This window comes from Erythrolamprus reginae, chromosome 2 (assembly GCF_031021105.1).
Source record: "Erythrolamprus reginae isolate rEryReg1 chromosome 2, rEryReg1.hap1, whole genome shotgun sequence".
In the NCBI taxonomy this organism is placed as follows: Eukaryota; Metazoa; Chordata; class Lepidosauria; order Squamata; family Dipsadidae; genus Erythrolamprus; species Erythrolamprus reginae.
Window position 1 is genome coordinate 31,982,757 of NC_091951.1, and position 24,250 is coordinate 32,007,006.

The 24,250-nt window shown below is 44.5% G+C and overlaps 1 protein-coding gene across 3 annotated transcripts in view; it reads right to left on the reverse strand.

Annotated features, from left to right (window-relative positions):
• Positions 1-21,709, reverse strand: part of LOC139163114 (zinc finger protein RFP-like) — a 182,952-nt gene extending 161,243 nt beyond the window's left edge. The window contains exons 1-7 of one of the 3 annotated variants that reach the window (XM_070744071.1): positions 21,242-21,709; positions 17,855-17,950; positions 16,959-17,186; positions 12,612-12,634; positions 7,881-7,999; positions 6,556-6,588; positions 2,331-5,587 (exon numbers count right to left, since the gene is read on the reverse strand). In XM_070744071.1, the coding sequence (XP_070600172.1) occupies positions 5,115-5,587; positions 6,556-6,588; positions 7,881-7,999; positions 12,612-12,634; positions 16,959-17,186; positions 17,855-17,950; positions 21,242-21,655 (1,386 nt within the window). In that variant the 5' untranslated portion in view covers positions 21,656-21,709 and the 3' untranslated portion in view covers positions 2,331-5,114. Of the gene's footprint in view, positions 1-2,330; positions 5,588-6,555; positions 6,589-7,880; positions 8,000-12,611; positions 12,635-16,958; positions 17,187-17,854; positions 17,951-21,241 lie in introns of those variants that run through there. The other 2 variants (XM_070744073.1, XM_070744070.1) reach the window with 2 other exon arrangements.
• Positions 21,710-24,250: the final 2,541 nt, after the last annotated feature.

A 24,250-nucleotide genomic window follows, 5' to 3' on the forward strand; every position in this document is an offset into this window, starting at 1 on the left:
GACACCATTTAAGGGGTGACTAGATTGAAGTGTATAAAATCATGCATGGGATAGAAAATTATTTTCTCTATCACACAATACTAGGACGAGGGGGCACTCCCTAAAGCTCATAGGTAAGAAAGTGAGGACACATAAAGGGAAATACTTCTTCACCCAGAGGGTCCTTGGTTTATAGAATTCACTTCCAGAACAGGCTGTTACAGCTTTCAGCCTTGATAGCTTCAAGGCAGGATTAGACAGATTCATCGATGCCAAGTGCATGCGTGGTTATTGAAACGGATGTCCATGTGCCGCCTTTATGTTGGTTGAGGCAGGCATAATTCCATTTGTTGGGGGTCAAGGGAAAGGGAAGGTTTTGCCTTCTCTTTCTGCTCAAGACCCCCATATACAATTGGTGGGCCACTTTGTGACACAGAATTCTGGACTCAATGGGCTTTGGCCTGATTTCAGCATGGCTCTTCTTATGTTCTTATGAGGGCCTTCCCTGAACTCCATCCAGCCCATCCTCTTCCTCCTTTATTACATTCCTTCCTCCCCTCTTTTCCTGCCTAAGGGCCTCTGCTAGCAAGGTTGCATTTCTGCCAGCCTTCTGAATTTACTTATTTCTTCTCACCGTCCGTTAAACTATCTCATTTACAGGGGTTGTCATTCTCATATTTGTTTGTTTGTTTGTTTAACTGTGGCCAAATTGTCTCCCCTCACCAGCCTCTGCTCCTCTTGTGTTAAAAGGACATTTATCTGTGTCTGAATTTATATATTTATTTATTTTATTTATTTATTTATTGGATTTGTATGCCACCCCCCCCTCCCTAGACTCAGGGTGGCTAACAACAGTGATAAAAAACAGCATGTAACAATCCAATACTAAACAACTAAAAAAAACCTTATTATAAAACCAAACCTACATACAAACATACCATGCGTAAATTGTAAGGCCTAGGGGAAAGAATATCTCAGTTCCCCCATGCCTAATGGCAGAGGTGGGTTTTAAGAAGGCAAGGAGGGTGGGAGCAATTCTAATCTCTGGGGGGAGTTGGTTCCAAAGATCGGGGGCCGCCACAGAGGTTTTTCCCCTGGGCCCCGACATACGACATTGTTTAGTTGACCGGACCCTGAGAAGGCCCACTCTGTGGGACCTAACTGATCGCTGGGATTCATGCAACAGAAGGCGGTCCCTGAGATAATCTGGTCCGGTACCATGAAGGGATTTATAGGTCATAACCAACACTTTGAATTGAAATGCAGACTGCGGAGTGTTGGTGTAACATGGGCATATTTGGGAAAGCCAATGACTGCTCTCGCAGCTGCATTCTGCACGGTCTGAAGTTTCCAAACACTTTTCAAAGGTAGCCCCATGTAGAGAGCATTACAGTAGTCGAACCTCGAGGTGATGAGGGCATGAGTGAAAGATTACACTGAATAATCACTTATTTGTTTGATTTCAAACAGCATAAAACTTAAAGATATACAAGACTCTGATTATTATAAAATTTGGGGGATGATTGGATAGAAAATTAAGAGATACATTATGTATTACTAGTAATTGGTTAATTTTGGAAAAATAGAAACAAGTGAATTTGATTTAAGCTTTGCAAACCAGATGGCAAAGATGAGAAATGGTGGTAGCACTATATAACACAAAATTTATCTATTGTTTAGATTTAAACATATAGAACTTTATTTTATGATGTAGGTTACATTTTATGAACAGTTTCTTTTACTGAAGATATATATATAGAATTTTTAATCAACTATATGATATAAGATTAAATTTAGATAAAAGAGATTTTATTATTCTTTACAGTTTTGTAACCTTTTGTAGTAAGATTGTGAGGGAAAATCTTTAGAATAGAATAGAATTTTTATTGGCCAAGTGTGATTGGACACACAAGGAATTTATCTTGGTGCATATGCTCTCAACGTACATAAAATAAAATATACATTTGTCAAGAATCATGTGATACAACACTTAATGATTGTCATAGGGGTCAAATAAGCAATGAAGAAGCAATATTAATAAAAATCTTAGGATATACACAAGAAGTTAGTCACACAGTCAACATGGGAGGAAATGGGTGATAGGAATGATGAGAAAAACTAGTAGAATAGAAGTGCAGATTTAGTAGAAAGTCTGACAGTTTTGAGGGAATTATTTGTTTAGTAGAGTGATGGCGTTCGGGGGAAAAATTTAGAATTTAATTTAGAATTTTAAGAATTGCAAATATTGTGTAAAATTAACAGAAAATTTTATACAGGAAGAGAGATAAGACCTTCCATGGAGTGAGTAATGAGAAAAGAAAAGTTTGTATGATTGATTTTAAACATTGTTGTTGTGTTTATAACCATATATTGTTTTATTTTATGGTGGAGAAAAATAAAAATTATATACCACAAACAGCATAAATTTCCGAGGAGTGTCATGCAGACACCCTGATACATATAGAAACAGGGCTGAAGGATCTTTCCAACCAAGGAAGCATTGGAGAACGTATGGAGTAGAGCTGCAGTTCTAGCATCAAAAAATTTCAGTTTCCCTTCTTCGCAGTTGAGAGGTGGATCCTCGTGAGCCTCTCGGTCACGACCACATTAGAGAGTTCTGATTGAGAAATGGCCATGTATTTCCCTTTCAGTTCCAGAATAATCCAGGACCTGATCCACTTATCAACAACCCCTACACCCCATCCTGTTCCATCTCCTAAAATTACTTCCCAGAAATGTCTCCCAGTTGAGAACATCTGACAGCCACGGATATAAGGATAAGATCCAAAATTTCTGAAATCTGGGGCATGACATATTGCTTCAAGTTTCATAACTCCTGTGATGCTTTTTCGATGTTCAGAGATGTCAAGCCCGGCAGGATGAATTCTGTCTCGATCCAGAATTATATTTTCTATAAGGGGGAAGTGAAGGAGGCCTTGTGTGGGTCTTCACCTCCAAGAGTTTAGCCCTCTTGTGTGAAGGGAGTTCAGCTTCCAAACAACCCCTCCAGGACTGGAAGACTCATTTTGTTTTTTTAAACAACATCTAAGCATTGCCTGGTCCAGGCTTCTCCAACTTTGGCAAATGTAAGACTTGTGGACTTCAACTCCCAGAATTCCCTGATGGGGCTGCCAGTGTCCAGCTACTCCTTTTTCCAAGCACTCAGGCTCTCCCTCTGCCTTAGTCCCATCCTCTGTTTTTTAAAAAATATTTTAATTAGTTCTTTTTTAAAATGTATGACAAAACAAGACAAACAACATTTAACATGGAAAGGAGCTACAATTGCTCCGCTAAGTACAGTATAGAAGTCTTCTTAATACAGAAAAAAAGACCTAATTCTAGTTTAGATCAATACAGAAAGGTAAACTTATCAATGTAATGTCTTCATATAATCAATAATAGTATAAAAATCTTAACTTTTCAATACTTTCTAACACTGATATAGTTATAATTAAAAGAATTAAAACCAATTAGCAAAAATAAACTTATCTATCAATTATCACTATATGATATTATTCAATCTAATACGTTAAACAATTTAATATTTTATTTCAATATCTTTAAAAATCTTTTTTTGCATTCCACTAATTATAAACTTTCTGCCAAGTTTTTTAAAATTCTGTTTCAGCTTGGTTATTTAACCGTCTCGTAATTCTGCACATCCCATAATTTTCCTAAAGACCTCTTCATCTTTTGGAAGTTCCTTTTTGTTTCCATTTTTGTGCAAATGTAATTCTAACTGCTACTAATATATGAATTATTAAATAATATATTTCTTTTTTATATCTACCATCTGTAATACCTAATAAGAAGAATTCTGGGGTCTTCCTAATTTCTTTATTTGTAATTTGTTTTAACTATTTTTCTACCTTGTTCCAATAAATCTTGGTTTTTGGGCACGTCCACCATGCATGGAAGTATGTGCCGATTTCTTTTTTACATTTCCAACAAATAGGTGAAGCACTTGGAAACATCTTTGAAATCCTATTGGGTGGCAAATGCCATCTATAGAACATATTTATTTGATTTTCTTTAAGAGACTGAATGTTTTCCACTTATACGTCCAAACCTATTCCCATGTGTCTGTCTATTTCTATTCCAAAATTTTACACCAACTGATCATATTATCTTTTAATATCCAACCTATTGTCTTATAGTTTCTTAAATATTTATATAACTTCTCGATCAATTTTCCCTGGTTTTCGGTTAGTATTTTCCCAATTATATTATTATCCTTCTGAAATATAAATGTTCTTACATCTTTTTGATATCTAGAGTTAATCTGGGCGTATTGCCACCAATCTATTTCTACACTCAACTTCTGTAATTCTTGTCTTGTTTTCAGTTTCAGTTGATTATCAAGTAAATCTCCATATTTTACCTTCTTTTAATAAGTTAGCATAAGAGATAGCTTCTATCGGGGAAATCCATTCTGGCATTACTAGAAAATGATTCTTTTTTATCTCATTCCAAATTTCTATTAATGCTTTCCTGATTATGTTTCTATTAAAATATGAATGAGTTTTAAACTTTTCATACCACATGAAGGCATGCCAACCTAACATTAAGTCACAGCCCTCTAAATTTAATAATCTTCTATTATCCAAAATTAGCCATTCTTTTATCCAAGATAGTGCTGCCGCTTGGTAATATAGTTTCCAATTTGGGAGGGAAAGCCCTCCTCTTTCTTTCCGATCTTCTAGTTTCTTGCCTTGCCATATATTACATAGTCTACGAGTCTACAGAGAGGGGCGGCATACAAATCCAATAAATAAATAACAATAGTTTGTCCAATTAATATGCTAAAAAAGAATTGGTAAAATTCTAATTTAAAAACATTCATTCGCATTCACACAATAATCACGCTAACGACATTTGTTGGACAGGACAAGGTCTAATGTCCCCAGGCCTAATGGCAAAGATGTGTTTTTAGACTCTTTTGGAAGGCAAGGAGGGGTTGGGGCAATGCTTCCCCTAGGTCCCACCAAGTGACATTGTTTGGTCGACAGGCCTTAAGGAGACCAACTCTGTGGGACTTCACCAGTCGCTGGGATTTGTGTGGCAGAAGGTGGTCTCTCTTTCCATGTATTACACTAAATAATCACTTATTTGTTTGATTTCAAACAGCATAAAACTCAGGGGAGTGTTATGCAGACACCCTGAGGCATATAGAAATAGGGCTGAAGGATCATTCCAACCAAGGAAGCATCGGAGAACGTATGGAGTAGAGCTGCAGTCCTAGCATCAAAAAATTTCAGTTTCCCTTCTTCGCAGTTGAGAGAGAGGCGGATCCTCGTGAGCCTCTCAGTCAGGACCAGATTAGACTGTTGTGATGGAGATTTCGCCACGTATTTCCCTTCATGTTCGTAAATCATCCAGGAACCGATACCAAACACCCCTATACTCCATCCTGTTGCATCTCCTACAATTAATTCCCAGAAATGTCTCCCAGTTGAGAACTTCTGACAGCCACGGACATAAGGATAAAATTCAAACTTTGGGGAATGAAATATTGCTTCAACTTTCATAACCCTTGTGACGCTTTTTCGGTCTTCAGAGATGTCAAACATAGCAGGATCAATTGTGTCTCGATCCAGAATTATATTTTCTATAAAGGGGAAGGGAAGGAGAGATGGAAAAAAATAAGTGTTTCAGTTGCAGGCCTTGTGTGGGTCTTCACCTCCAAGAGTTTTGCCCTCTTGTGTGAAGAGAGTTCAGCTTCCAAACAACCCCTCCAGGACTGGAAGACTCATTGTGTTTTTTTAAACAACATCTAAGCATTGCCTGGTCCAGGTTTCTCCAACTTTGGCAAATGTAAGACTTGTGGACTTCAACTCCCAGAATTCCCTGATGGGGCTGCCAGTGTCCAGGCATTCCTTTTTCCAAGCACTCAGGCTCTCTCCCTGCCTTAGTCCCATCCTCTGTTAATTGCTGTCCTGGTTGACATCCCTCTGATATCTCGCTTTCTCGTTCACTTAGGTTGCCTTTGCCACCTCCCAGTCCAGCTGCCACTCAGCTGCACGCCCTCAGGATCCCTCAAATATTTTTCCTGCTGTTGGCTCCAATGCTCAGCTGTTCATCTCTTGGCTCCAATGACCAATTTCCCTAATCTCTAGTCTCCTACGTGGCCACCACTCTGCTGATTGCCCTTCAGGTCCGCCATGCTGGATGGAGAATTCAGGGAACTGAAGTCCACAAGTTTTACATTTTCTAGATGATGTATAAGAACAGAGCAGAACAGAATGAAGCGGAGTGGCGTGGTATGGAGTGGAGGAGGAGTTGGAGGACAGGACAGGACAGAACAAAACAAAAAACAAAACAGAGCAACAGCTTTATTTGCCCAAGTGTGGTCAAACACACAAGGAATTTGTCCCTGCTGCATAAGCTCATATTGTACATATAAATGGCAAGTAATTATTCATAAATCATAAAATCATTAAAGTTTACTGGATCATCATAATCTTTAGGGTATCTAATCCTATATTTTTCTTTTTTGTTACTTATCATTTTTGTCTTTACTGGCATCAGAACTTAAAATAGCAAGCGACTGAGATTCTTATAAATCCTTATATTTACCTTCCTGCAGTTGAAGTCCACTTTCCAGGGTATCTGGGAAGAAAAGGGAGGGATTCAGCATCTCATCACTGGAATTGGAGCCCCAGAAGGGCCTCCCTACAAATATCCTGGTTTGCTTTCCTTGGACTCAAATCAGAAAATAAGGAATATGGAAAACCTAACACCAGAATGTCATTGGTGGCTATATATATTCCATCAGGTATAAATATATTCTACTATATATTCCATATGCAGGTAGTTCTCAACTTACAACTATTTGTGTAGTGAAGTTATAGTGGCACTGAAAAAAGTGATTTATGACCAATTCTCACATTTCTGACAGCTGGAGCCTCCCCAGTCACGTGATCAAAAGTTGGGCACTGGGAACCAGCTTGTATTTACGATGGTTGCAGCATCTGGGATTCTCCTCTTCAACCTTCCTGGGGAACTTCTCACAAGCAAAGTCAATGGGGGAAGCCAGATTCATTTATCAACCACAATTCACTTAACTGCCAGGATTTTCTGGATTACTGTGGCAAAAAAGTTGGGAAAATGGGGCACTGCTCACTTAGTAACTGACCTGCTTCGCAACAGAAATTTTTAGCTCAACAGAAGAACACACTCCAAGACAAGGGAGGTGCTAATACCACCTGCATTCAGTTTTAATCACCACCCTACAAAAGATACATTGATACTCTAGAAAAAGTGCAGAAGAATGATAAAGGGACTAGAAACTAAAACATAGGAGGCATGGATAATCCAGAAAAGAGGAGGTCCAGGAGGGACATGACAGCAGTCTGCAAATACTTGAGTGGTTGTCACAGAGAGGAGGGGAACACATTATTTTCCAAAGCACCAGAGAGCCAGACAAGGAGCAACAGTTGGAGGCTGTCCAAGGGGAGATTCAACCTGGAAATAAGGAGGAATTTTCTGACTGTCAGAGGGATCAACCAGTGGAACAGCTTGCCCACAGAGGTGGTGAATGCTCCAACACTTGGGACCTTGAAGAAACGATTGGACTGCTATTGGACTAGCATGATGTAGGATCTACTGCACCAGCAGGGGGTTGGACTAGATGACCTGGAATGTCCCTCCCAACTCTAATAATAAAAAATATTCCTGTCTGTATATACTCTATTATACTTAGTGGTGCTTATTCTGCTTCCCAAGTGATCAGTGCATACGGATTTGGGCTACAAAGAATACAGGCAAGTCTCGTCTTACAATCATAACTGAGCCACTGATCCTGAAATCGATCCCTCTTTGATCCATGTGACACCGACCCAGAATCTCTCTTGAATGCTCAAAATGTCATCCAGGGAAAAAAACCAGGGGCTCTTTTTTACCTCTCAATTTATTCATGATCCTTTTCAGAAGCGCAGGGAGATCACTGTAATCCCAGATTGCCCACTTCGGCTCTAGAAGTAAATCCACTGGTTTCTCATACGTTTCCTTAGCCTGGTACCTGGGAAGTCAAAATAACAGAATAAGAGTGGGAAGGCCATCTAGTCCACCACCACACCCCCACCTAAGCAGGAGACCTTACACCAGTGATGGTGAACCTATTTTGGCTTGGGTGCCAAAAGGGCACAGGCGCGTGTAATAGCATTCACATGCGTGCCCACACCCCTCACACAATGCCCTCTCCCACATGCCTGGATACAACCAGTGGTGGGTGTCAGCTGATACGGTCAGGTGCTCCGTCCCAGTAGGAAATTCTGAGGCAGGAAAGAGGGCCAAAAATCTATTGCCCAGTGTGTGCGTGCAGACTGGAGTTTACATAGTGCAACACCTCACTTGCCCTCAAATATGGCTCTGCGCGCCACCTGTGACACGTGTGCCAGAGTCACCATCAGTGCCTTACACCATCTCTTCTGGAAAACATCCATTGATGAAGCTCCCAGAGTGTCTGAAGGCCAGCTGTTCCAGTGGTTCATTCTCCTCAGTCAGAAAATGTATCCTTATTTCTAGGCTGAATTTCTCCTTGATCACTTTCCATCCATTATTCCTTGTCTGGCCTTCAGGTGCTTTGGAAAACAGGTTGACCCCCCTCCTCTCTGTAACAACCCCTGAAATACTGGAACACTGCTATCATGTCTCCCCTGGTCCTTCCCTTTATTGGACTAGCCATGCCCAGTTCCTGTAACACTTATCAACCTGCCAATAGAAGCTTTCTAAACCATTGAATGGTGCTTGAGGATTAGCCAGCTACACCATCCAATCTGGGTCGGTCAGCAGAGGTTTTGCCTTCTGAGCTTTCAGACTTCAGGTTCCTCACGGAATTTCTCTCACACAAACTAGAATGTGTGTACTGGGCTGTTCTACACATTGTATTTATGTGGTGTCTGGTTGTGTGTAGCTTTTTGTTGTTCAGTGGGGTGTCGATGGCCAGCTATTATCATTGATTGTTGTTTTCTTGTGTTGTCCCATCTTTGGCTAAGTACTTGGTAAACTGGTAGTAAATCAGCACTTCTGTTGATTGACAAGGGTCCCTTTTCCCAGGCTTCAGTCATTTCTCTATTAGCTATTCAAATACAGGCTTCAGTCATTTCTCTATTAGCTATTCAAATACAGTGATACCTCGTCTTACGAACTTAATTGGTTCTGGGATGAGGTTCGTAAAGTGAAAAGTTCATAAGATGAAACAATGTTTCCCATAGGAATCAATGGAAAAGCCAATAATGCGTGCAAGCGGAAAACTCACCCTTTTTGCCTCATTATCGCCGGCATTCAGATTGTTCGGGGCTGGGTAGAGGAGAGGGGAGACGGGGGGGAGAGAGAGGGCAGGCTGCCTGGAGGGAGCCTCGTGGGTGGATTGGTTGGACAGTTACTGTCCGGCTGCAATTATTCGAAGGGAAGGGAGGGAAATGCACAGGCCGTTTGTGCATCTTCTCTGATTTTTTGTGTCTGGGAGGCCCGACTGGGGTTCTAGGATCGTCTTGGGAGAGATCGGCAGTGGTTGGGAAAAGGTTGGGGAAGCCCTTGCCAGATTCGCGGTGCGCCGCCACCTCTATTTGTAACTTCAAGCAGAAACCTCTCTCTCTCTCTCTCTCCTTCCTCCCACCTCCTCCTCTTCCTCCTCCTCCTGTATTCCGTCTCCCTCCCAGCCACATTCGCCTTCCTCCAGCGGCATCCAGCTCCTCCTCTTCTCGCTTTTTTACAAGATGAGAGCTGGGCAGCAGCATGGAGGCTGGAGGCGGCGTGTGTGTGTGGAAGAGGTCCGCAGGAGAACTGGAGGGAGCTGCGGTGCCTAGACACCTGGGGGGCCCTGCAAAGATCACCTTCGGGAGCTTCCCAGTCAGGTCCCTTCCACGGGGCGGTGGCCTTTGCTCCCCCCAGTTCTCCCATGAACCTCTTCCACACACCCCAGCTGCCCCCAGCTTCTGCGCCGCCGCCCAGCTGTCATTTTGTAAAGAAGCGAGAAGAGGAGGAGGAGCTGGATGCTGGTGGCGGCGGAGGAAGGCGAATGCAGCCCAGAGGCTGGGAGGGAGGCGGAATACGAGAGGAGGAGGGAGGCAGCCTCCGCACTTTTCTTTCGGCGGAGGAGCTAAGCGGCCGGCGACAAAGGAATCAATATAAAAGTGCCGCTGGGCTGGCAATGTCTCTGGCTGCTTAGCTTTTCCTGTCCAGCCCGAAGCCGAAAGAAATGCGCGAAGGCTGGCGGATGAAGTGGAGGCGAACAGAATGGGGACAGAGGCGAGGCAAGGAAGCGGTGGCACAATTTGTCTGTGGGAGCCCCGGTCGTCCATCGCCCACTGCCCCTTCCTGCCAGAAGCCCGTGAGGAGCCAAAGCCAGGTGTGGGGAAGGGCGGAACTTCCGGCTTCGGGCTGGACAGGAGGAGCTAATTGGCCAAAGACGTTCCCAGTCCAGCGGCGCTTTTACATTGATCCCTTTCTCTGGCCACTTAGCTCCTCCGCTGAAAGAAAAGCACAGAGACTGCCTGTCATCCTGGGCGAAGTGCTGGGGGAGGGAGTCAGGAATGTCCTTCTGCCCCCTCCCACAATGGAGGAGCCCCCCCGTGAAAACACAATGGAGGTCCGCCGCTGCCCGCTTGAGCCAGGATTACAGGCAGGGTGAAGCGGTGTGGAGCAATTGGAGGCTCAAGCCAGCGGCAGACCTCCGTTGTGTTTTCGGCTGGGGAGCACAGGGGGACCTCCCTGACTCCCTTCCTCCAGCACTTCGGACAGAGGTGCGGCATTAAGCCTCCTTCGGCAGCTGGGGAGCTGCCCGGCTTTGCCTTTTTGGCTGGGAGGGGAAGTGAAGCGCTGGGGTGGGGATGTCAGGCTGGACCTCCTGCCTCCCCCCCCCAGCCAAAAACCCAAATGTCTCCACTGCAGGAGGCTTCACCGCCCCTTGCCTGTGGCAAAAGCGCTCAGGAGGCCACGGGTGAGAGGCGAGGAGGATCGGGAGGCTAAGTCTCCTGAAGCGGCTGCTGCGGTGTGGACCTTTGGATTTTTGGCTGGGGGGGAAGGTGAAGCACTGGGGTGGGGGGTGTCAGGCCGGACCTCCTGCCTCCCCCCCCCAGCCAAAAACCCAAATGTCTTCGCCACAGCAGCTACTGCAAGAGGCTTCCCCACCCCTCGCCCGTGGCCGGCAGAAGAGCGCTCTTGCCCGGCAGGAGGCAAAGCACTGGGGTGGGGGGTGTCAGGACACCCCCCTACCCCAGCTCTTCACCTCCTGCCAGGCAAGAGCGCTCGGGAGGCAGTTCTGCCGGCCATGGCCGAGGAGGATCGGGAGGCTTAAGTCTCCTGCAGCGGGTGCTGTGGTGAGGACCTTTGGGCTTTTGGCTCTGGGGGGAGGCAGGAGGGTCGGACTGACACCCCCCACCCCAGCGCTTCACCTCCCACCAGGCAAGAGCACTCGGGAGGCAGTTTTGCCGGCCACGCATGAGGGGCAGGGAGGATCGGAGGCTTAAGCCTCTGGCGGCGGCTGCGGCAGCAAGGCTTTGGGGTTTTGGCTTGGGGAAGACAGGTGGGCCGGCCTGACACCACCCTCCAGCGCTTCACCTCCCGCCATGCAGATGGATGAGGAAGGGGGTCATCTGGACCAGGTGCTTCGGCTGGAGTCGCGAGGCGGGGAATCCCGGCGGGCGGGGAAACGAATGGAAAATCCAATCGGGGGCAGTCACAAGGCAGGGGAATCCCTCTGTCAGTACGAGCGCATGCGCAGTAAGAGAGTCCACGAACCCGGGCTCAGGTTCGGAAGACGGAAAGTGTTTTAAGATGAAGCAAAGAAATCTTAAGCCCCGGGTTTGTACCTCAAAAAGTTTGTATGATGAGGAGTTCGTATCATGAGGTACCACTGTACTAATTTAATTTAATTTAATTTAATTTAATTTAATTTAATTTAATTGATTTATATGCCGCCTCTCTCCAGAGACTCGGAGCGACACTATGGGCATTATGGCAACAGTGGATCCTGATCCAGAACTGCGCTCATTCACCTTCATCAAGTTAAACGAGTGATCTAATAACGGCAACTAAGTTTCAGTTTTGGGCTCCCTTCTCTTGAAAATTCTTGTGAATCTCTTGGCCAAAGAAATGGATTCTATCTTACCAAATGACTAATGACCAATGATGAATATGGGTGACGTATGTAATTAGATGATGGATATAATATTCCAACTGATCTTGATGGATTAAGGTAATACAATGAAATCGCACTTACAAGTAACCTTCAATTTACAACAGTTGTTAAAAAAATGACTTACATTTTCACAATTAGCATCTATCACAGTGTCCCTGTGATCACAATTTGTTTGCTTCGCAACCGGCATATATTTATCATACTTGCATTGGCTGGAAGAGCTTAGACTCAATAGGTGAATAAAATGACAAAATTCAATCTAAACATGTGACTGACTGAAACTAACCAACTGTGAAACCAATTATAATAATTGATTATATCAAATATTGTCAATTATATTCTGTTGAAGGAATCTGAGGAAATGTCTAAAAAGCCCTGAAATAGTATGTTGTCTTTACATTAAAATACTGCTAAATGTAAACATAAGTTTCCAAAATAGTAAAACTACTGGAGGATATGAGACTCTAAAGAAAAGGATGGATTTACTTACTTCTTCAAGATGCTTCCAATGTCCTAAAAATAAAGAGACAAAGCACTGAAAAGAACCATCTCCTATGCAGATAATTAAATTCTATTTTAAAAATATCATTGTTCTTCCCCCCACCCCAGTTGTTCATTTTTTTAAGAGATGTGTTCTTTTGACTTTTTTGCCTACGAAAAATTATATGCTGGGTTGAATCCATCACAATTGATTGCTTTAATAAGATATGACCTGTTGTTTCTTGGGAGCTGCTTCTAAATTTTTTGATTAAGCTAGAAAAAATGAACTGCAAAATTGAAAAGCTGAGGTAATTTATTTTTGTATTTTACTGTGAAGGAAAAAGGTTGAGATACTTATTTTTATTTTTTCTTTATCCTACACTTGGTATGCTTAGCCTAAGGAAGAAAACGCTTAGGGAGACACAACCGCCATCTTACAACACTTGAAGGGCTCTCATAGGGAAAAGGGCACCAATTTACTCTCCGTAGCACCTGAGGGCAAGGGGTGGAAGCTCATCACAAGGAGATCCAACCTAAAATAAGGAAGAACTTCCTGAGAGTGAAAAGTATTTATCAGCAAAAGAGCTTTCCTCACAATGTTCTGGGTGCTCCATCACTGCATGATTCCAATAATAATTTGGACAACCATCTTTTCGGGATCGTATAAAGGCTCCTACCTTGGTCAGAGGATTGGACTAGAACAGAGGTCCCCAACCTTTTTTGCACCAGGGACCGGCTTTAAGCTAGACCAGTTTTCCATGGCCCGGTGAGGGGGGGGGGGGGGAGGGGGGGGGGAGAGCTAGCTGTCAGCGGCGCCGTAAAAGGGGCGATCAAGAGAGGAATGGGTGAATGAATGGACGGAGGGTGGGAAGGAAGGAAGGAAAGAGGGAAGGGACAGGAACAAAAGAAGGGTGCAAAGGAAGCAAGGAAAGGTGTGAAAGGGGAGAGTAAGAGAGGAAGGAGTGAAAGAAGGGAATGAGGGAGGAAGGAAGGGAGGAAGGAAAAGGAAAGCAAGAAATGGAGGGAGGAAAGGAAGGAAAGAAAGAAAGAAAGAAAGCAAGAAAGGGGGAAGGGACAGGAACAGAGGAAGGAAGCAAGGAAACTTATGAAAGGGGAGAGTAAGGGAAGAAGGTAGGAAGGAGAAAGAAAAGAAGAAATAGAGGAAGGGAAGGTAAAAGAGAGAAAGAAAAAGAGCAAGAAAGAAAGCAAGAAAGAGAAAGAAAGAAAGGCAACTTCAAAGAAAGGCTCACTGAGCATCTCTCACTCTCTCTCTCTTTCTATCCCTCTTTCTTTCTTTCTCTTCCTTTCTCTCTCTCCTCTTCCTTTATCTCCTCTCTCTCTCCCTCTCTCTTTCTCTCCCCCTCTCTCCCCCTTTCCCTCTCTCCCTCTCTTGCTATCTCTCCCCCCTCTCCCTCTCTCTTTCTCCCTCTCCCTCTCTTTCTCTCTCTCCCCCCTCTCTCTTTCTCTCTCTCTCCCCCTCTTTCTCTCTCTTCTTCTCACTTTCTCTCTCTTGTTTTCTTTCTGTCTCTTTTGCTTTCTCTCTCTCTCACTCTTTCTTGTTTTCTTTCTCACGCTCTTTCTCTCTCTTGTTCTCTCTCTTGCTATCTCTTTCTCTCCCCCCCCTTTCTCACTCTCTCTTTCTCACTTTCTCTCTATCTTGCTGTCTGTTGCTCTCACTCACTCTCGTTCTCTCTCCATTCTTCTCAGCGATGACGCGCGCACGCCCTGCCCGCCTCACCTTTGCGAGAGCACTTTCGCCCCGGGCTCTCAGCAAGGGGGTTTGGAGGAGAGGCGGGGCCGGCGAAGGTGATATTGAATGTCGGGGGAGAACGGGCGGCTGCAAGCGCTCCCTATCCCCCTGCTAGCCCACTCGGAATATTCAAAATAAGAAAAGCCTTCGCCGGCAAAGGTTTTTCTTATTTTGAATATTCCGAGTGGGCTAGCAGGGAGATAGGGAGCGCTTGCAGCCGCCCGTTCTCCCCCGACATTCAATATCACCTTCGCCGGCCTCCGCTGAGGAAAGCCTTTGCCGGCATTTCCTCTCGTTGTCAAGGAGGCGCAGCGGCGGGCGGAGAGAGGGAAGGAGGGGGGGGGGGCAGCGGCGTCCCTCCTGGCCTTGGCGGGCCGCCCAACCCTCCCCACCTCCTGCAAACGCGGCGGGCGGCGGGGGGAGAGCGAGGAGCCGGTTCCGGCGGGCGCGGGGCTTGGCTGGCTGGCGGGGGGAGCGCCGCTGGTGATGCGGAAAGGCCGAGGGGGCCCTGGCGCCGCGGACCGGCTGAAAAGCTCCAACGGCCCGGTCCCGGTCCGCGGACCGGCGGTTGGGGACCTCTGGACTAGAAGACCTCTAAGGTCCCTTCCAGCCCAAGGGTGGGAGAGAGAGAGCTAGGTAGGATTCTCTTAGCAAAGGACAGAAGTGAAGGCTGGTTGCTGTCTGGGGCTCTGTTATGACCTGCTCATCATGATTATCTGTGGAATTTTTACGATGCCTCGAGGCAGATGCAAAAGGAACAAGCGGTTATGACAAAACAAACTAGAGGGCATCTAGTCCAGCCCCCTTCTCAAGTAAGTGACCCTTACAGAATTGGATGGGACCTTAAGGAGGTCATCTAGAATCATCTAGATCATCTAGTCCAACCCCTTTCTCAAGCAGATTTCTACAGAATCAGAGAGATGGAAGGGACCACAGAGGTCATGAAGTCCAACCCCCTTCTCAAGCAGGTGACCCTTACAGAATTGGATGGCACCTTAATGAGGTCATCTAGAATCATAGAGATAATCTAGTCCAACCCCTTTCTCAAGCAGATTTCTACAGAATCAGAGATGGAAGGGACCACAGAGGTCATCTAGTCCAACCCCCTTCTCAAGTCGGTGACATCTACAGATTCCCATACAAATTAACAAGTGTTGGAAGGGACCCTGGAGAGAGAGAGAGAGAGAGAGAGAGAGAGAGGAGAGAGAGAGAGAGAGAGAGAGAGAGAGAAATGCAAAGGGAATTTGAGAGAGGACCATGTAGCAGTGTGTTCCCCTGGCCAATTTAGCAGGTCAGAATTTGTCAAATGTGTATGGGTGGAAGGACGGGGTGGGACTGGATGACCTCCAAGGTCCCTTCCAACTCTTGTTAAATGTGTATGGGTGGGGCCCCAGACTTTTTGCCTCTCACGACACTTTCCTTTGTCATAAGTGCTCCACGCATCATAAAAATTCCAAAGATTACCATGATGAGCAGGTCATAAAGGGGCCCCAGAAAGTAACTAGTAACTTCATATCTGTCCTTTGCTAAGAGAATGCTACCTAGCTCTCTCCCCCACCCTTCTTTTTAGAGGACTGCTCTGATTGGCTTCCCAAATTAACTTTTTCAGGATTAGCTTGTTGTGAGGCAGTGAGTTCCACCAGCCAATTAACAGCCCATGAATTTGACCAGAAGACCAATTCTCCTGCTTGCGAAGAGGGTTGGACTAGATGGTCTCTGAGGTCTCCTCCATCTCTATCATTTTCCTGCTTGAGCTGGGGGTCAGACTAGATGGCCTCTGAGGTCCCCTCCATTCTCCTGCTTGAGCTGGGAGTCAGACTAGATGGCCACTGAGGTCCCTTCCATCTAAATCATTCTGTAACTGTCTCCTGAGTGAGAAGGGGGTAAGACTAGATGGCCATTGAGGTCCCTTCCATCTCTATCATTCTGTAACTGGATGATACGGGGATCAGACTAGATGGCCACTTCCACCTCTATCATTCTGTAACAGTCTCCTGAACGAGAAGGGGGTCAGACTAGATAGCCACTGAGGTCCCTTCCATCTCTATCATTCTGTAACAGAATGATACAGGGATCATACTAGATGGCCACTTGCATCTCTATCATTCTGTAACAGTCTCCTGAATGAGAAGCGGGTCATACTAGATGGCCACTGAGGTCCCTTCCATCTCTATCATTCAACTGGTGTGTGTGTGTATGAAAGAGAAAACTGTCCCATTCTTTCCTTCCAAAAGTAGGATTTTGTTAGGACCGTTCTGATTGGATGGTGGCGAAGTGTCACATGTGGTCAAAAGGCTGTGGCTGAATGTGGATTTTTGTGATGAAAAGGCTGGGGCGAAGAGCTAGGGGCCTTTGGGCGAGGGAGATAATGCAGCGGTCTATCAGCTGCTGCGGAAGAAAGAGCTTATCCAACGGGCGGGGGCAAAAATTCCCATCCCTTCCTGCGTGTATACTAGCACACTCACACACACTCCTTTTGGCACACAAACAATAAAAGGTTCACCATCACTGGTATAAAGTCTCCTGCCTTGGAGAGAGGATTGGATTAGAAGACCTCCAAGGTCCCTTCCAGCCCTAGGATTCTATGATCTCAACTTCCTGCCTGACCTGTAACAGTTTGCTGGCTGGCTGCTGAAGCTTGTCTTCTATCTCTTCGATGAGATGGTCAAGAGAGCAGAGTTCCTCTGTGTGATTGGCCAAACCCTTCTTTCTTGCCACGATATCCTTCTCCGTCTGTTCCATTCTAGTCAATAGAAGCTTCTCCTGTGTTTCTAACCAGAGTTGAAGCTCTCTGAATTCAGCCACTACATCCTTTTTCACTTCTTTCAAGTCGTCCTAAAACAATAAAAAGCAAAGGCATACTTTTATTTTAATTATTTTACTGAATTATTTTTATTCTAATTGTTATAATAATTTAATGGATTCCTTGAAGAATCCAAAAAAGAGGTAATATTCTTTTTTAAAAAAAACATTTGATATTAAAAAAATCATTTGATTTTTTTTTAAAAGCTGGGGGGGGGGTTAAAAAAGGCTAGAGTTTAAATAATCTTTCATGAAAAATTTCTTGACAAACAGGAATTCCAAAACTGGAGACAGAAAAATGCTTGAGTTCAAAAAAATTTCAATAAGATGAAATACGGTTTGCGTTGAATTATTAAGAAAGCCAAACCCTTTGTACAAAACACAGCTCATTGGACAGGTGCACTTATTTGTTTCTTTGTTCGATTTCTATGCCGCCCTTCTCCTCAGTCTCAGGGTGGCTTACAACATATTAGAAATCTACATAAACCCAACTACTTAACCCAACTGTAATTCATTCAGCCAGTGAGGACATCTCAATCCTCAGGTTAAGAGCAAGTTTTCAGCCCTAACACAGTCTTTAACTTGAATTTCATTTAAGTCAGACCTTGTACCTACAAACAGGCTGCCTATTATGAAAGATAGCAGATGGGGGACTCCTTCCTATTAGCTCAGAAGCTCCCCACTGTTGGATCAATACTTACAAGCATCTTCTGCACTGCTTGCTCTGTGTCTCCTTCGTATGTAGCTATTTTTTCTTTCTGCTCCCTCTGAGCCTTCAGGCAATCCCCAACCTTGATCTGAAGAGAAAATACAAGTTTAGAGTTTCTTTTCTGTAAAAAATTGCATTGTAGGGAAGACCCAATTAGAAGATATGTGCCACCATACATGGCAGTTGACAAGCATCCAAATATTCTTGGGACAGATCCAATGTTCCCTCTAATTTTTTTTCTGTGTGGGCGGAAAAGTATATTGTCTGAGCGGCAGTCCCTTTGGAACTGGGCGGCATAGAAGTATAAATAAACAAACAAACAAACAAATAAATAAATAATAAACAAATAAACAAATAAATAAGAAAAAAATTCCCTTCTTTTTTATTAAAAGAAATTAATAATAAAACAAAACCAAAATGTATTACTATTATTACTATCTTCTCCTCTTTTTCCATCCCTGTCTCCTCCCCCCTTGTTTGTGTGTGTATCTGTATGTGTGTGTGTGTGTGTGAACTCTTCAACCATTTCCAATAACAGGTGAGCTATTGGAAATGGTTCAAGAGTTCACACACACACACACACACACACACACATGGCTGGGGTTTTTTTTCTCTGTTATTATTTGGGTGCTTTTTACCATATGCTTTAAATAGAGTCATTTCTCTCTCTTTCTCTCTCCCCCCTCTTGCTCCCTCTCCCTCTTGTTTTCTTTCTCTCTCTCTCACTCTTTCTATCTCTCTTGCTTTCTTTCTCTTCTCTCTCTTGCTCTCTCTCTCCCCCCTTTCTCTCTCTCTTTCTCACTTACTTTCTCTCTCCCTCTCCCTCTCTCTCTGTCAGCGAGGGGGCTGCAAGAGCGCTTTCTCCGAGCGCTTCGGGAACGCCTGCCCTGCCTCTACTGCAGCCCCCTTGCTGAAAGTCCAGGATGAAAGCGTTCCCAGCGAAGGGGCTGAGAGAGGGGCGGGGATTCCCAAAGGCAGGCATTCCCGAAGCACGCGATGAAAACCCTCTCGCAGACCCCTGGCTGGGAGCGCAGAAGTGGAGGAGGAGGAGAAGCCGCAGCCACTGCTGTGGGAGAAGTCGCGCCCCAAGGCAGGAGGTGGCGGAGGAGGAGAGGGGGCGGATCGGGCGGGCGGGCGGGCAGGGCCAAGAGGCACCGTGGGGAGGCAGGGATGGCTGCGGCTCCCTTTACTTCTACTGCTGGCACCTCCCCGCCCCCGCAAACCCCCCTGTGGGCTGGCAGGGGGATGGGGAGCGCACGCCCGTGGAAAAGGGTGCATGTGGGGGGGTATTTTGGGGCACACACATGCGCGCGTGCGCACAGGCGCAGCTTACAGCGAACACTGGTGGCCACGGGATGCTTGCAGTGATCATAAGGGCGAAGAACATTATCACTTTTTTCATTGTCGCAACATCAAACGGTCACTAAACAAATGAGTTTAACTCAAGGACTACCTGTAATGGCATTAAAGTGAGAGGCTGAGTCTCCTGGTTTCAGTCATCCCAGAAGCATCAGTGAGAAATAAAATTATGGGCTGATCCAGGAGTGTTTTTCGGAGTCGCCACTCAAGACTTTGTAGGACTCTTTGTAGGACAGTATTTAATACATGAAACCATTGGGTGAGATCCTCTGAGTCTACCGAGAGGGGCGGCATATAAATCCAATAAGTAATAATAATTAATAAATTATTATTATTATTATTATTATTATTATTATATCATCATCATCATCATCCAAGGACATGGGGTGAGGTGTCATCAGTACACTGATGACACTCAGTTGTACATATCCACCCTGTGTCCACTCGATGAAGCGGTGGAAGTGAGGTGCCGGTGCCTGGAGGCTGCTAAGGTCTGGATGGGTATCAACAGGCTCAAACTCAACCCTGACAAGATGGAGTGGCTATGAGTTTTGCCTCCCAAGGACCTGTCCATCCATTTACCCTGGAGGGGTGGATGGGTACACAAGTTGGGTGTCCTCCTCGATCCACAGCTGACATTAGAACATCACCTTTCCCCTGTGGCGAGAAGGACGCTTGCCCAGGTTCGCCTGGTGCACCAGTTGCGGCCCTATTTGGACCTTGCTCACAATCACTCATGCCCGTATCACCTCGAGGTTCGACTACTGCCATGTTCTCTACATGGGGCTACCTCTGAAGAGTGTTCAGAAACTACAGATCATGCAGAATGCGGCTGCACGAGCAGTCATGGGTCTTCCCAGATATACCCATATTTCGTCAACACTCGGCAGCCTGCATTGGTTGCCTACTGGTTTCTGGACACAATTCAAAGAGTTTGTGATGACCTGTAAAGCCCTACATTCCCCCCTCTGACTATTAAAAGATATGTGTGGTTATGATTGTATAATACCAATTGTTTTTAAGATAATGGGTTTTAGTTATAGTTTTAATTATTAGATTTGTATCTGCATTGTTTTATTGTTGTGAGCTGCCCTAAGTGTGAAAAACAGTCATAAGACACTTTTTTCAAAGATGTAGCTAGGAACACTCACTAAACGATTGGTTCTAAGTCCAGGACTATGGTAAATTAAAAAAATTGCAAGCTCAAAAGATAAAGCAAGAGGTGAAAGTTGGAATTAAGGAAGTCTAAGACCAGGAACAAATGGTTGGACACTGCTGCCTAGCAGCAAGAAAATTACAAGAAAATTAAGACTCCAGTTAGTAACAAGATTACCAAAAAGTTACAAGGACTCCAGTTAAAAAGATGCTAGGTAAGGCATGAACCTCTTTGTTATTATAATAATAAAACACACAGCCCTTTTGATAAGAAAGCTTATTAGCATTAAATATGCAATGTATGAGTAAAGGAGCCTGGGACAAGAAATCAAAAGAAAGAAACCCACCTCTGTCGCCAGGCATGGGGGAATTAAGATTCCTTCTCCCCCTAGGCCTTTACAATTGTATGTATGGTATGTTTGTATGTATGTTTGGTTTTTTTATATTAAGGGTTTTTTTAACTTGCTTTTAGTATTGGATTATTACTGTATATTGTTATGATTGCTGTTAGCGATTGCTGTTAGCGATTACTGTATACAGTATTGTTTATGATTGCGAGTTTTCGGAGTGGGGCGGCATATAAATCCAATAAAACTAAACTAAACTAAACAGGTGTCAAGGAACCTTAATCTTAATTCAATAAAATTTGAATTTTTACATCATCCAAGGGCTTTGTTTTTTTCAGCTACTGAGATCTTTTCGCTGAATTAATTCAATAAAAGTTCCTTGAGCCTCCCCGTCTCCTTCCATCTGCCCCAGACTAAACCCAGTTTATGGACAACAGAGGAAGCAAGTAAGTTTGTTCAAATAAAGGCAAAGGATTCTAGCTGTCCCTCCGCAGCGATTCCTCCTGGCTGATTCCTACCTGGTATTCCGGGAAAGCCTCCTCCGGAGGGATCACCGAGTGGCCCTTGTGCTCTTTGGAGAACATGCAGTCCACACAGATGAGGGTCTCGTCGTCCTTGCAAAAGAGCTTGAGGGGCTCCCGGTGCTTCGGGCAGAGGTTCCCTCCTTCCTCGCCCCAAGGACCTCCGCATCGCTTGGCCTCTTCCACCATCCGCTCCAGCTGCCGGTTGGGGAGAATTTTGAGGGGCGCGAAGGTCTGTCTGCATTGGGGACAGGAAGCCTCCGATTCCGACGTCCCCCAACTGCTGCTCAGGCAGCCGCGGCAGAAATTGTGGCCACACTTCGGGATGAGCACGGGGTCCTGGAAATACTCCAGGCAGATGGAGCAGGTGGCTTCTTCAAGCAAACCCTGTAAAGACGTTGCATTCGCCATCGCCGCAGCCTCTGCCGGGAAAGGAAAGACAAAGTCTTCTTCTAAAGTTAAGTTTCGTTTCCTTTCCTTCAAATCACGTGACCGTCTTTGGGCTGCGCCTAGGCGGGAACCCGAGAATTGTTGTTCTTGGTCTTCCGGGCAGCTTCGCTGGCTTCTTTTAAGGAAGAATTGCAATTTGGAGAGAAACAAATATTCTTGGGACAGACGCCCAAACAATTACTAAGCCAAGTATCCTGCTAAAGGGAAAGATACTGAAAACACCACCCTGGGGAGAAAGACACATCCATTGGACTGATTCATCATGAATTCAACTCGCCACTTTAGTTAAAGGGCATAATGCTTTTTAAACAACGGGAAGAAGAAAAACATTGAAGGGACCGAATGGAGTAAAGTTGCCATTAAAGAAACTGGGAGAAATCCTTGATAAAACCCCAAAGCCAAGGCTGCAATTGATGGGGTGTCTCGGAGATTAAAAAAAAAGAATGTAGGAAGACCTGCATGGACTGTCCCTTTGCCAGTCCCTTTCCCAGCCAGCCAATCAGGAAACAGGTCAGGAAAAGTTCTAAAACTTAGGAAAGAATTAAACCATAAACAAAGAAGATGTTCTTGCATGCCTTTCTAAACTAAATGTCAACAAATTGCAGGGTCCAGATGGCATCCACCCTAGAGTTCTCAAGGAACACAAGTGTGAAATTGCTGAACTTCTAGCTAAAATATATAATATTTCTCTAAGATCAGGCACTGTACCTGAGGATTGGAGGGAGGCAAATGTAACCCTGATCTTCAAGAAAGGATCCAGAAGTGATCTAGGAAATTATAGACCAGTCAGTTTAACCTCAGGTCCAGACAAGTGATTGAAATATTATTTAAGGTAAAATTACTGGGCACATAGAATGCAGCTGCGAGAGCAATCATGGGCTTTCCCAAATATGCCCATGTTATTCGAACTCTCCGCAGTCTGCATTGGTTGCCGATCAGTTTCCGGTCACAATTCAAGGTGTTGGTCATCACCTATAAAGCCCTTCATGGCACCGGACTAGGATATCTGCAAGACCGCCTTCTGCCATACGACCGGTTATGTCCCATAGAGTTGGTCTTCTCTGTGTCCCGTTGACTAAACAATGTCTTCTGGCGGGACCCAGGGGAAGAGCCTTTTCTGTGACAGCTCCAACCCTCTGGAATCAGCTCCCTCCAGAGATTAGAACTGCCCCTACCCTCCTTGCCTTTTGTAAACTCCTTAAAACCCATCTCTGTCGTCAAGCTTGGGGGAAATGAGACATCTCCCCCGGCCTATGTAGTTTTTGTGCATGATATGACTGTATGTATGTTTTTTATATTGGGGTTCCTTGCTTTTTAGATTTTTTAAATGTACTATTGTTATTTTAGATTCTAATTATTAGATTTGTCATTATATATTGTTTTTATCACTGTTGTGAGCCGCCCCAAGTCTGCGGAGAGGAGCGGCATACAAATCTAGTAAATAATATTAATAATATTAATAATATTAATAATAATAATAATAATAATAATAATAATAATTACATTTGTTGGGGGTCAAGGGAAAGGGAAGGTTTTGCCTTTTCTTTCTGCTCAAGACCCCCATATACAATTGGTGGGCCACTGTGTGACACAGAATTCTGGACTCAATGGGCTGTGGCCCGATTTCAGCATGGCTCTTCTTATGTTCTTATGAGGGCCTTCCCTGAACTCCATCCAGCCCATCCTCTTCTTCCTTTATTACATTCCTTCCTCCCCTCTTTTCCTGCCTAAGGGCCTCTGCTAGCAAGGTTGCATTTCTGCCAGCCTTCTGAATTTACTTCTTATTTCTTCTCATTCTGTCTATCTCATTCTGAAATGCCTTTTCCTGGACTTCTTCCCACTTTCTGTAACTTTCTTCTAATATCTTCTGCTGACTACCTTATAAAAATCTTGTTTATCATTTTCTGATTGTCTGAGGATTCTGGATCTAAATCAGTGGGTTGACTGAAAGCCCGGTATATATTCTTTCAAGAAAAGTCCTCAGGACTCCCATCTTTCTTTTGCCTTCTTTCATATACTTTTGCAAGATTCTTTCTTTAGGGAACCCCATTTTGGATTCCATAACAGAGGAAAGATTGAGAATTCTGTAGCTACATACTGTCCCCATCATCATCCAGATCCCATTCTGGCTCCCTGAGGGGACATTCACAGGGGTTGTCATTCTCATATTTGTTTGTTTGTTTCTCTAACTTTGGCCAAATTGTCTCCCCTCACCCGCTTCTGCTCCTCTGGTGTTAAAAGGACATCCATCTGTGTCTGAATTTATTTATTTATTTATTTTATTTATTTATTGGATTTGTATGCCACCCCTCTCTGCAGACTCAGGGCAGCTAACAACAGTGATAAAAAACAGCATGTAACAATCCAATACTAAACAACTAAAAAAAACCTTATTATAAAACCAAAAATACATACATACAAACATACCATGCGTAAATTGTAAGGCCTAGGGGGAAAGAATATCTCAGTTCCCCCATGCCTGATGGCAGAGGTGGGTTTTAAGAAGCTTACAAAAGCCAAGGAGGGTGGGGGCAATTCTAATCTCTGGGGGGAGTT